The 11,355-nt window shown below is 48.8% G+C and overlaps 3 protein-coding genes across 4 annotated transcripts; all 3 read left to right on the forward strand.

Annotated features, from left to right (window-relative positions):
- Nucleotides 1–408: 408 nt before the first annotated feature.
- On the forward strand, nucleotides 409–2,087 carry LOC120647649 (quinone oxidoreductase-like). Its single transcript, XM_039924523.1, has 4 exons — nucleotides 409–732; nucleotides 838–1,064; nucleotides 1,156–1,413; nucleotides 1,568–2,087. The coding sequence occupies exons 1-4, from the start codon at nucleotides 543–545 to the stop codon at nucleotides 1,883–1,885; spliced, it is 993 nt and encodes a 330-aa protein (XP_039780457.1). The 5' UTR covers nucleotides 409–542; the 3' UTR covers nucleotides 1,886–2,087.
- Nucleotides 2,088–4,297: 2,210 nt separating this feature from the next.
- LOC120647650 lies at nucleotides 4,298–5,915 on the forward strand. Its single transcript, XM_039924524.1, has 4 exons — nucleotides 4,298–4,739; nucleotides 4,883–5,050; nucleotides 5,137–5,245; nucleotides 5,334–5,915. Exons 1-4 carry the CDS (start codon nucleotides 4,422–4,424, stop codon nucleotides 5,546–5,548), a joined length of 810 nt encoding a protein of 269 aa, XP_039780458.1. The 5' UTR covers nucleotides 4,298–4,421; the 3' UTR covers nucleotides 5,549–5,915.
- Nucleotides 5,916–7,025: 1,110 nt separating this feature from the next.
- LOC120647648 (hexose carrier protein HEX6-like) lies at nucleotides 7,026–10,470 on the forward strand. 2 transcript variants are annotated; one of them, XM_039924520.1, is made up of 3 exons: nucleotides 7,026–7,407; nucleotides 7,956–8,263; nucleotides 9,110–10,470. In XM_039924520.1, the coding sequence occupies exons 1-3, from the start codon at nucleotides 7,275–7,277 to the stop codon at nucleotides 10,205–10,207; spliced, it is 1,539 nt and encodes a 512-aa protein (XP_039780454.1). In that variant the 5' UTR covers nucleotides 7,026–7,274; the 3' UTR covers nucleotides 10,208–10,470. The 2 variants fall into 2 exon arrangements, with proteins under 2 accessions (XP_039780454.1, XP_039780456.1); XM_039924522.1 differs by having other exon boundaries at nucleotides 7,269–7,407; nucleotides 7,942–8,263.
- Nucleotides 10,471–11,355: the final 885 nt, after the last annotated feature.

The raw sequence follows: 11,355 nt of genomic DNA on the forward strand, positions 1-11,355 counted from the left end.
ATCAATCTGTTCGGCTGGCTGCGACTGGCGGCTGGAACTGATTTGTTGTGAGAGGAAAGTGTTGTTGACTGGCTGGTGGCTGATGACTGATGCTGATTTGGTGTGAGAGAAAAACACTGTTGCTGGTTGATAGCAGAACAGAGTGTATTACTATTTCTATAATCACAAGGCTAGAGCAATATTTAAATTTAACTGTTGCGCTACAATTCGTAAATGAATTCAATTCTTGTCCGTGGCACCAAACCGAGGCTTTGCAATGTGGCCCAGCAAGCAGATGTCTATGGGCATGGGCGGGCCCGTGAAGAAGAAGAGTCTCGTCTAGTCAGGAGGGCTGTAGTGCTGCCACCGTGCCAGGCAGACGTCGGCGATGACGACATCCCGTACAGCCACTTGTTGGGTTTCCTCCTCCTCTTTGCTCCCCCCGGCCACTCATCCTCCTCCCCCACCTGCACCTGCTGCTGCCTTCCCTCGCTCCCTCCCGCTCCCGTCCCTCCCTTTCCTCCACCTGTCGCCTCCGCCTCCGCTGCTCCGGCGACCGCATCATGGTGAAGGCCAAGGCCATCAGGGTCCATGAGCTCGGCGGCCCCGAGGTGATGAGGTGGGAGGAGGTGGAGCTCGGGGACCCCAAGGAAGGGGAGATCCGTATCAGGACCACCGCCATCGGCGTCAACTTCATCGATGTCTATTTCCGGAAGGGGGTCTACGCCGCGCCCGCGCTGCCCTTCACCCCAGGCAGGTTCCCCCAATCAATATTCTCTTCTGATTGCATAAAATTAAAAATTTTCCTCTTAGATAGACAAATTTAAATTCAATTCATCAACCAATAACATGCTCCAGGCATGGAAGCTGTTGGCGTTGTCACTGCAGTTGGGCCTGGCCTCACTGGCAGAAAAGTTGGGGATGTTGTTGCTTATGCTGGCAACCCCATGGGATCCTATGCCCAGGAGCAGATCCTTCCAGCCAGCGTTGCTGTTCCTGTGCCGCCTTCAGTTGATCACAAGCAAGCAGCTTCGGTCATGCTCAAGGGCATGACTGCCCATGTCTTGCTTCGCCGTGTATTCAAGGTACTACGGCCACATCGGCACAGCAAAACAGCTAGTTAGTACCTCTCTGTGTGTCTAGATGTCCAGCCACCCACCTGATTGCCATGTGCAGGTTGAGAGTGGCCACACTGTCCTGGTGCACGCTGCTGCTGGTGGAGTTGGCTCACTCCTTTGTCAGTGGGCAAATGCACTTGGTGCCACTATCATTGGGACTGTTTCCAATGAAGAGAAGGCGGCTCAGGCGACCCAGGATGGATGCCACCATGTGATAATTTACACAAAGGAAGATGTTGTGGCAAGAGTCAAGGAGATTACTTCTGGAAAAGGTCTGAACGTGGTCTACGATTCTGTTGGAAAGGATACATACAAGGTGATTACATTGCTCTTTCTTCCAATCACTAGTGTTACTAGAGTGTTGATCTCATCAACAATGTGCTACAGAGCACTCGTTCTTCGATTTTAACTTTTAATACACAACTCTAGGCGCCGTGACAGATACCAAAATGACTTGCTGTGTGGTGCAGGCTTCCATAGAGTGCTTGGCGCCCCGCGGCTTCCTGGTGTCATTTGGGCAGTCCTCAGGCAAACCTGACCCGTTTCCAATGAGCGACCTGGCTTCCAAGTCGCTGTTCCTGACTCGGCCTAGCCTGATGCATTACACTGCTACCCGCGATGAGCTGCTGGAGTCTGCTGGCGAGGTGTTTGCCAATGTTGCTAACGGGGTGCTGCGCGTTCGCGTGAACCACACCTATTCGTTGTCGGAAGCTGCACGGGCCCATGCAGATCTGGAGGGCAGGAAGACCTCTGGGTCCATAGTACTCATCCCGGATACGGATAGCTAGGCTAGGGATCGGCCTCAACTCGAATGAAGCATGGTTGGGGGAACAGGGTGATGATATGTTTCGATCTGTTTATGTTGCATTTGTTCATGTTTGTTTCTCTGAAGGAATAAATTTGCCATCCTTGTGTTATTGGATGATTAGAAGAGATACTTTGTTGATGGTGCTCAGCTCACTAGTAAGAAGGTGATACAGTTACTGTTTCTGCTCTTGCCCCCATTGCTGTTACCATTTTTGTGAGCAGAAGAGTTGACATGCATCTGTTCAATCCATGGGAAGACCTGACCAGACCAAAACCACAGGCAGAGGCGCCACTTATATTAGTTTAGCACCTACTTCCTCATATATATTATTGTCCATTAGGCATAAATAGCTTTATAACAAGAAAATATCGACAAAAATATATTATCTTAAATATAAAGCCACTATATCCTATGAAAATCAAGGTTCTTGTGCAAACTTTGGAAACTTCAACACAGACCACCGGATCCCCATCCGAAGGCACCGGACAGATCTGGGGAATTTTTACACTTTGACGCCCGCCTCTCCCCCCACCTTCGCTGGGCGTTCTTGCAATTCCGCCCCTCCGTTCCATTCCGTCAGCTGCTCCATTCCGTTTCGTCAGCCGCGGCCTCCCCTCCGTTCGTTCGTTCTGGGCCTCGCGCAGGGGGCGTCACGCTTCTTCTCCTCAAGACGCCGCCGCCTAGGGTTTCCTCCGCCGGCTCCTGGCAGAGCACCGTCGCCCTTGCCTCGCCTGGAGTGCCGCCGCCCTCCACCGCCTCCCCTCCGTTCCGTGTCCTAGGGCCAACAAGACCGCCGCCTCCACCAGGGACGGATCCCTCGGTTCGCCGCCGCCTCCCTCTGGTCGCCAAGGTCGCCGCCGCCCGTTCGCTGGCGCAGAGGGCGCCGCCGCAGCCCGACGAGGCTAGCTGTACGAGCAGCAGCTATCGCTACGGCAGTAGCTCGGCCTCCCGGGGCTAGCTGCACTCCAGGCCCTTGCCTCCCCAATGAAACTGAACCTCCGCTGCATTTCTTTCCATCTGCAGGTACCAAGGTACCTCGATCTCTTCCTCTGGAAGTTCTAGTGAAAATGTTATGCATCATCCAGTTTAATCTTACACGTTTTGCTATTGTTTGAGCAGCCTTTGCTGCACGGCATTTTGAGAATGCTTCTGTATTGGTTGAAATTAGCGCTATTTGAAGTGGTCAAATTACATTTATAGTGAAGCTCTTGTTGCAATTCAGATTGTAGCTGTTCAAAATATTGTAGCTGATGCCAAACTATGTACCATCTCTTGCATATGAATGAAATTTGTCCATGGGAAACATGTCTGAGATAAGAAGCTCTTGTTGCATTTCAGATTTTGGCAGCAGTTCACCTGTGATATTTCTGAAATTGATAGTATACAACAAACTGAATTGACCTTTTTTTTACTCAAGTTTGGCAGCATGTACTCATAACAAGAGCATACATGTTCAGATTTAACTATTCACAATATGAAAACAAACATGTCTCATTGAACTCAAGAATCAGGATCTGCAGAATTGGTTTACAATAGGAAGGCTCCAGCAATTGGATTGGGTTCTGTCATTTGAAATGATTTAGTTTGAAATGTGTTCAGTCCAAACCTAGTATGAATCAAGCTAGTATGACACTAATTTCCAAACCTAGAATGAATCAAGCTAGTATGACACTAATTTCAGTATAACAGACAGCTGCTTACTATCGCCAAAGGCAAACATGCAGATGGTTAGCATAGTTTCTGAATCAAGCAACTGATAGCATGATGTCCTGAGGTGATGTAGAACAAGAAATTTTTCAGGGTTCAACCAGGGATAGTTACTACAATTTTTTTCAGAGTTTTAGCATATTTTTGGTTTAGCTCACCGTGCTATAGTTTAATTTGTACTATCCATCAGTCCTCCTGGCTCACTGGTTGTGCACCTATCTTATTGTGATGTCATAAAATTTATTTGAAAACTTAGCATTTTCTTTTGCAGCATAGGAAAAGGAAACAAACTTGTGTGCAGAAGTGTGGGATCAAGTCATTAGACTAAAAAAACAATTTACCGACCAAATATTCAACCTGATGACCTCCTAGAGGTATGCTGCAACTTCTTGTTTAAAGCTGTTATTAGGAGTACATTAAATTTCCAAAGTTTGGGAGACCGGGGAGAGCGATGAGGATATATCATTTCTGGGTTGTCAAATTTCTCAGACATTCATTTTGCACTGGACAATTTGAGAACAAAATCTAATCTTTTTCCCATTTCTCATACATTCATTTTGCACTCGACAATTTGAGGAAGAAGATGGAGGCGGGGCTATATTAATAACTTGGCATCTAGATTCGGGGTGCCGATCTCGTATCACGTAGGTCCCAGCTTAGATGCGTGTTAAGAACCTCGGTGCCATGAGTCGCGGCGCCGACGCTAGTACAGGCGTTTCGGCTGTTGCTGCCGCGCGTGCGCGTCCGCCGACGACTCCCCCACCCCATCCGCCGCCGCCGCCGCAATCCGAATCCCGCAGGGGAAGGAAATGCAGCGCGTCGTCGTCATGCGCCACGGCGATCGCCTCGACCAGGCCGAGCCCATCTGGCTCGCCAACAAGCCGCGCCCCTGGGACCCGCCGCTCACCGACGCCGGCCTCCTCCGCGCCTGGACCGTCGGCAAGCGCATCAGGGCCGCGGCCGCCGCCGACGGGTGGGCCGTCCACCGGGTCCTCGTCTCCCCGTTCCTGCGATGCCGGCAGACCGCCGCGCGGGCAGTCGCCGCGCTATGCGCCGTCCCCGACGACGCCGCGCTGCTCGCCATCGAGGACGCGGCCAATGTGCCCCTCGACACCTCACGCCTCAAGGTACGTAGCAAAGAAATTTCATGCCGATGTATGAATCTGCTGTTTCTTCAATTCAACCTGCTCACAGTCACAGCAATGAAATGCCTGCTGCAACTCCATCAGGAAACTAGTGCCCTGTACATATGCCCTTTTCCATCCTTCAGGTGTCTATTGAGTATGGATTGTCTGAGATGATGAATACTCAAGCAATGGGCGGTATTGTTGGCAAGGTGGCTCCCGGCGTCAGCAAGTGGTTTCCCGACTTGCCAGAGCTTGAGGCCATCTTCCCGGCCGGAACCATTGACCACTCTGCAGAGCCAATCTACCCGGGGGTAACTGATTTTGTAGTGGGATCCATCCATCCATATTGTTCCATGGCAGCACCCTTCAAAAACATTTCTTTTTTTGGGGCCTGTAGGTACCAAAATGGGAAGAGTCCATCTTGGAGGCAAGAAGCAGATATGCAAGCGTCATCAAGGCTCTGGCTGACAAGTATCCTCATGAAAACCTACTCTTAGTGACACACGGTGAGCATCCAAGCTGTGTATATATGCTAGTCTGGGTCCTTGCACTGCTGTGCAATATCCAGTTTTGAGCATGCTGCTGTTGTTGTAGGTGAGGGTGTCGGGGCATCTATCTCCTACTTTGAGATGGGGTTGGAGATCTACGATGTGGAGTACTGCGCCTACTCTGTCCTGGAGAGGCAGGTGTGTAAGAAGCCTGGTGACGAGCAAGGGGGCTTCACCGCGGACAGCTTCAAGGTCCTGACCAGGAGTGGCACCACAGGCATACAGTATGCCCCGGTGTCAGAGAGCTGGTTTGTTGGTTGAGCAGGATTGGAGCTGACATTCTGTTCCGGGCTTAGTATGCATGATGATTCTGACCTAGGCTTGTTCCTTCTTGTTCCGTCCAGCAGCAATTCAGGGAATAAATAATACTTACACACAACGTACTGGTAGGTTTTTGTTAAGTAATAAGTGGAGCACATTCAACTGTGAATACATATATCATTTCCTTGGCTTGGTGTGGAATCTATGGTAGCTCAAAGTGTCCTCTCTTCTAGATGGAGAGGGAGAGGGAAAGGAGTGGTGCCATATCCGATTGCCCATGCATGGCAACCGCTTTTCTTTTTCATCTTTAGTTTTTTGTGATGTGATTGCTCTATGGCACCGAAGAAAACGAAATCCTCTGAATCTTTACTGGTAGGAGCAGGGGGGGAAAGGCCGTGTGATAATGCGGTGCTTTGTGTCTGCGTCTCTGAAATGTACGTATGTGCTTGGATCTGCACCCATGATGCATCCCAGATACTACTAGCTAGTGCATGATCGATGCATACATATAGGTGTCGATGCATACACATATTGATGCATCCATCTTCTTTTCTTTTCTTTTCTTTTTTCTTTTCTTTTTTCATTTTTCATGTAGGAGGCTAGCTGAGGGGCCTTCCGGTGCCATCGCCAGGGCTCGAACCTGGATCGCCGGCTTGGGGGCTGGCTTGACCTTGATGGATCCATCTGATCCTTGGTGGCTTTCTTTCTTTGCTGAATTTGCCTGCCTGCCTGCCTTTACTCTGTTGCTTTGCTTGCTTTCTAAAAGAGAATTTTCTTCTTTTCCTTTTTAACAAAACAAAGTCGTGTCGATTTCGACGCTTAGCCTTTCTCTGTGTGGCTTGCTTTTTATTTGGCTGCATGCTCTGTCCAGCTCACAAATACTTTTAATGGAGTGGTGAAGATGAGCATGGACAGATGCACAATCATGCAAGCAGTGATTGGTTTCATTCCATTCCATTGCCTGTTTGGGCTTGCAGTGAGGAAGAGGAAGGAACATCTCCGAGCAGTTCCCTAATTCTAAAGATGTTATCGAGATATTCTAATACCATTTTCATAGATTATTAGGAGGAATACTTTTACTGTCTCCTAATAATCTTGTCTCTATTTGAGGGGAGTTGGAGTGAAACATTGAGATAACTCAATAGTTATAGAGAAAGAGAGATGTATTGGGAAATTGCTAGAGCACGTCCTTTTTTCAATAGTAGGAGTTTATTGGAGAGATGCTCAAGGAATCAGGATTCAGGGATAGTTTCAATAAGTCACAACGTAACATGCGCTGAAAGACAAAGAAAGGCACTATGCCAATAGCATAGCAGCCTACTGTAGCAACACACTGTTGCACAGGTATTGTTTGGTACTGTAGTACGGGAACTGTTCGTGCAGCTCTGACCATTGATCTTGTGATGGATGGATTTCACGGGACTCGGTGACTTGCCTTCAGCAACCACTGAATCTGAATCCGTGGTGTGGTCCCTTTCGAATAGCTAGCTGCTCTGGCCTCTGGGCATCGTCTCACACCATCGGCATTGCCCATTTCCCATCAGACGGCAGCGTCGCCAATAAATTAGACAGCCCAGATCCCTTGCTTGCTTCAGAAAAACCATATCCATCCATCCATCCATTATTCCAGCATCCAACCTCCATCCATCCTCTTCACACACACACACACACTGACTGTACACAGAGCGAGGTATAGGCAGTGAGATCGGCTGCCGACGCCGACGGCATGGCCATAGGCGCCTTCGCGGAAGGCCCCGCCGGCGCCGGCTACAGCGGCCGGGTCACGTCCTTCGTGGTGCTCTCCTGCATCGTGGCCGGCAGCGGCGGCATCCTCTTCGGCTATGACCTCGGAATCTCAGGTTGCTTGCTTCTTCCATCCCTCTTGCATTGCACTGCCTGCCCTTCACTCCCCCTCTTCTCTTCCATCCCTTGGTTGCAAGCTAAGCAAGCACGAGTATGTCAGTCTCTGCTGTGCTGTTCCAGGGGAGGGAGAGGAGATGCAAAGGGATAATGCAGGGCACGGTTTCCGGTTCACTAGCTCCAGACATGGATAGATCCAGTCCAGCAGCAATGCATTTAGTATTAATTAATTGTGATTGGTCGTACCAACAGCGCACCACAACCAAAATCAGAGATGGATGGATTCATCCATGGAAATAATGAACTGAACCCAATTCATGCAGGAAATAAAACCCAACCGACACTAGCAGTTCGCTGAATTCAGCTCAATGCATGCTTTATGCTTAAGCAGTAGATGATTCATGCAGCATGCATGCATGGCGCTCCCTCTCTCTCTCTCTCTCTCTAGCCCAGAGTGTCAGATGAATATATAGATGATTTTCGTTTCCATTTTTATTTATTTATTTATTTATTTATTATTGCTCATGTCAAAGTGTCAAACTGCCAGGTGGGGTTACCTCCATGGAGTCCTTCCTCAGCAAGTTCTTCCAGATGAAAGGGGACAAGAACGTCAGCAACTACTGCCGTTTCGACAGCGAGCTCCTCACCGTCTTCACCTCCTCCCTCTACGTCGCCGGCCTCGTCTCCACGCTCTTCGCCTCCTCCGTCACGAGGAGGTTCGGCCGCCGAGCCTCCATTCTCATCGGCGGCTCCGTCTTCATCGTCGGCTCCGTCTTCGGCGGGGCAGCCGTCAACGTCTACATGCTCCTCCTCAACAGGATACTGCTCGGCATAGGACTAGGCTTCACCAACCAGGTAATAATTTTCTCTCGCTCATCATTACACACACATATATACATTAGCATTAATTAATACACCAAATAAACTTTGTCACTAGCCATTTAGATGAGTTAAGAGGTCGCATACGCACTCGAAATTAGATACTTATTTCTCAACCGGTGTACGGTGTACCTCATCGCTACTTCACTCCAGCCAGCAAGCCACAACCAATGCGAATTGCTCATCTTCTCTTCTGTCCTCGTCAACATCACCAAATAAATAGATGATAATTCTTCAAAATCTCAAGCCAAGGTCAATGCAAGTCTTTTTCATGGGCATCACTAGCATTGAAAACGCAGTCCACTAAGTCAAGGTTCAGCTCTTCCAGTGACCTGAGGGATTTCGTATGGATGAAGTATTTATAGAAAAAAAACCCGGAAGAATTGGATTGAACAAAATATCTCCACTACTCTATTTTGTAGCATCGATCAGATACACAAGAAAAGTAACAAACTAGACATGCAAGGATCCCAACCTGCTACAGCAGAAAGGGAAAAAAGAGAGGAAGAATTAATACAGGATTCACCAAATTATATTGCTCATACCTGCTTTTGCAAAATGAAACAAAACATGTAGATGCCCCCAGACACATGATATCATCAGACCTTTCCAGATTCATAATCTGCGAGGGACATTCATGCTCCCTCTCAACGGTAAAGCGTATTAATTTGTTCAGGAATAAATATCAAACTAGGAAGCTAAAGCAATATACAATAACTTTTCTTTGAGATCACACAGTACAACTCCGACACTCACAACGCATGCACACTCATACCCCTATGAACACACAGTAACTTGACACGGCAATATATCCTTTTGCAGTCTATTCCACTGTACCTATCAGAAATGGCGCCACCCCAGTACCGTGGGGCCATCAACAATGGCTTTGAGCTCTGCATAAGCATTGGCATCCTCATCGCAAACCTCATCAACTTCGGAGTCGAGAAAATTGTAGATGGATGGGGCTGGAGAATCTCTCTCTCCCTGGCAGCTGTGCCAGCTGCATTCCTAACCATGGGCGCAATATTCCTGCCTGAGACACCCAGCTTCATAATCCAACGTGATGGCAACATTGATGAGGCAAAGATCCTGCTCCAGAGGCTACGTGGCACAACTAGAATCCAGAAAGAGCTTGATGATTTGGTCTCTGCTAGCAATGTCTCGAGGACAATACAACATCCACTCCGGAACATATTCAAGAGGAAGTACAGGCCACAGCTTGTCATAGCACTCTTGGTTCCATTCTTCAACCAGGTCACAGGAATCAACGTCATCAACTTCTATGCGCCAGTCATGTTCCGAACCATCGGGCTCAAGGAGAGTGCATCCCTCATGTCAGCGGTTGTCACACGCATCTGTGCAACAGTTGCCAACATTGTAGCAATGGTTGTCGTTGACAGGTTTGGGCGTAGGAAGCTCTTCCTAGTAGGTGGCATTCAGATGATCTTGTCACAGATCATGGTAGGGGCAGTCCTAGCTGCAAAGTTCAAGGACCATGGAGGAATGGAAAAGGAGTATGCATACCTAGTCTTGATCATCATGTGCGTGTTCGTTGCAGGCTTTGCATGGTCTTGGGGACCTCTGACCTACTTGGTCCCGACGGAGATTTGCCCACTGGAGATCAGGTCAGCCGGGCAGAGTATTGTCGTTGCTGTGATCTTCTTGGTGACGTTTGTGATTGGCCAGACCTTCCTCGCAATGTTATGCCATCTCAAGTTTGGAACATTCTTCCTCTTTGGTGGATGGGTGTGTGTGATGACACTCTTCGTATACTTCTTCCTGCCAGAGACGAAGCAACTGCCAATGGAGCAAATGGAGCAGGTCTGGAGGAGGCACTGGTTTTGGAGAAGGATTATTGTAGGGGAGGAAGAGGAAGAGGAAGAGAGAGAGGCAAGAAGCATAGCTTTGTCCAACACATAGTGATTTTCTTTTAGGATCAAGTTAATTTGGTGAAACCTGCAGAAACGATACACCGTACCATTTTGATTAGTAAATATGCATGCATCAAGGTATATTATTGTATAGCTGCGCAAATTGTATCCTAACTAGTAACTGCATTAGTTAGTCTCCTAATTTGACGCTTCTGGCATTGTGTAACCTATAAAGGGCTTCCAGAATTATAGCAAGTAAGAAGAACTTTCAGTGCTTCGCAAATAGCACAGCAGGTATCTTTGAGAATGGCACCATCTAATCAGCTTACCACTGCTTTTCCTTTTTGCAGAACGAGCATATGGTTGTTTTTGAAAGTATAAAGCAACATATCTATATAATCTATATTATGAAAAGTACCTTACTGCAGATACAAGAACTGCGAAGAAAAAAAATATATATTTGAAGAACACTCGACCCAGTGGGTAAACCTGCCCCGAGGTTTTCATTTCGTAGAGGACCAAGAAAAGATCTCCAAAGCCGGCTGCTCAGGATGGGGGAGGTTTATTCCTCCGACTTATAGATGGCCAAACGGGCGGCCCGGCACGGCCCGGCACGAGCCCGTTTAGGCACGGATTAATAAACGGGCCGTGCCGTGCCTGCTCATGGGCTGAACTGCCGGCCCAGGTACGACCCGAAAGTGCTTTAATCGTGTCGAGCTGGCCTGTTTGGCCCGACAGCCCAGCGGCCCGAAAATGCTTTTAATAGGGTTTGATAATGGAGTGGGCTGATATTTAAATAGGCCTATCGTGCTACCCATCAGGCCGATCGGACCGCCTATTTCGGGCCGTGCCTGGACGCATCCAACAGGCCGGCATTGAGGCCCAGACACGGCCCGGCTATCGGGCCTGTGCCGCCTGAAGCCAATAATCACCGAGCCCGGGCCGTGCTTGGAATGGGCTAAATTGGACCGGGCCTCGGGCCTCCATGGGCATCGGGCCAAATGGCCAACTATACTCCGACCGGGCCTGCCCTCCTCCGCCTCCACAGGCGCCGCTAATCCCAGTGGAGTTTTCAATTCCAGCCTGAGTTCAACGGCATCGACTGGACTAGGCATGCTTCCCAATCACAGGGTACACGTACAACCATGGGTGAAATCTAAAATCTTGATACCCAGCAGATGCTTATTTTTGCCCAGT

Source organism: Panicum virgatum, chromosome 9K (assembly GCF_016808335.1).
Source record: "Panicum virgatum strain AP13 chromosome 9K, P.virgatum_v5, whole genome shotgun sequence".
Lineage (NCBI taxonomy): Eukaryota > Viridiplantae > Streptophyta > Magnoliopsida > Poales > Poaceae > Panicum > Panicum virgatum.

Excerpts from the sequence above, each read along its gene's own strand:
- LOC120647650 (XM_039924524.1), top strand. The coding sequence starts at position 4,422 with ATGCAGCGCGTCGTCGTCATGCGCCACGGCGATCGCCTCGACCAGGCC. Across the intron at positions 4,740-4,882 it reads TCGACACCTCACGCCTCAAG|GTGTCTATTGAGTATGGATT; the intron begins GTACGTAGCAAA and ends TCCATCCTTCAG. Across the intron at positions 5,051-5,136 it reads CAGAGCCAATCTACCCGGGG|GTACCAAAATGGGAAGAGTC; the intron begins GTAACTGATTTT and ends TGGGGCCTGTAG.
- LOC120647649 (XM_039924523.1), top strand. The coding sequence starts at position 543 with ATGGTGAAGGCCAAGGCCATCAGGGTCCATGAGCTCGGCGGCCCCGAG. Across the intron at positions 733-837 it reads CGCGCTGCCCTTCACCCCAG|GCATGGAAGCTGTTGGCGTT; the intron begins GCAGGTTCCCCC and ends AACATGCTCCAG. Across the intron at positions 1,414-1,567 it reads TTGGAAAGGATACATACAAG|GCTTCCATAGAGTGCTTGGC; the intron begins GTGATTACATTG and ends TGTGTGGTGCAG.
- LOC120647648 (XM_039924520.1), top strand. The coding sequence starts at position 7,275 with ATGGCCATAGGCGCCTTCGCGGAAGGCCCCGCCGGCGCCGGCTACAGC. Across the intron at positions 7,408-7,955 it reads CTATGACCTCGGAATCTCAG|GTGGGGTTACCTCCATGGAG; the intron begins GTTGCTTGCTTC and ends TCAAACTGCCAG. Across the intron at positions 8,264-9,109 it reads GACTAGGCTTCACCAACCAG|TCTATTCCACTGTACCTATC; the intron begins GTAATAATTTTC and ends ATCCTTTTGCAG.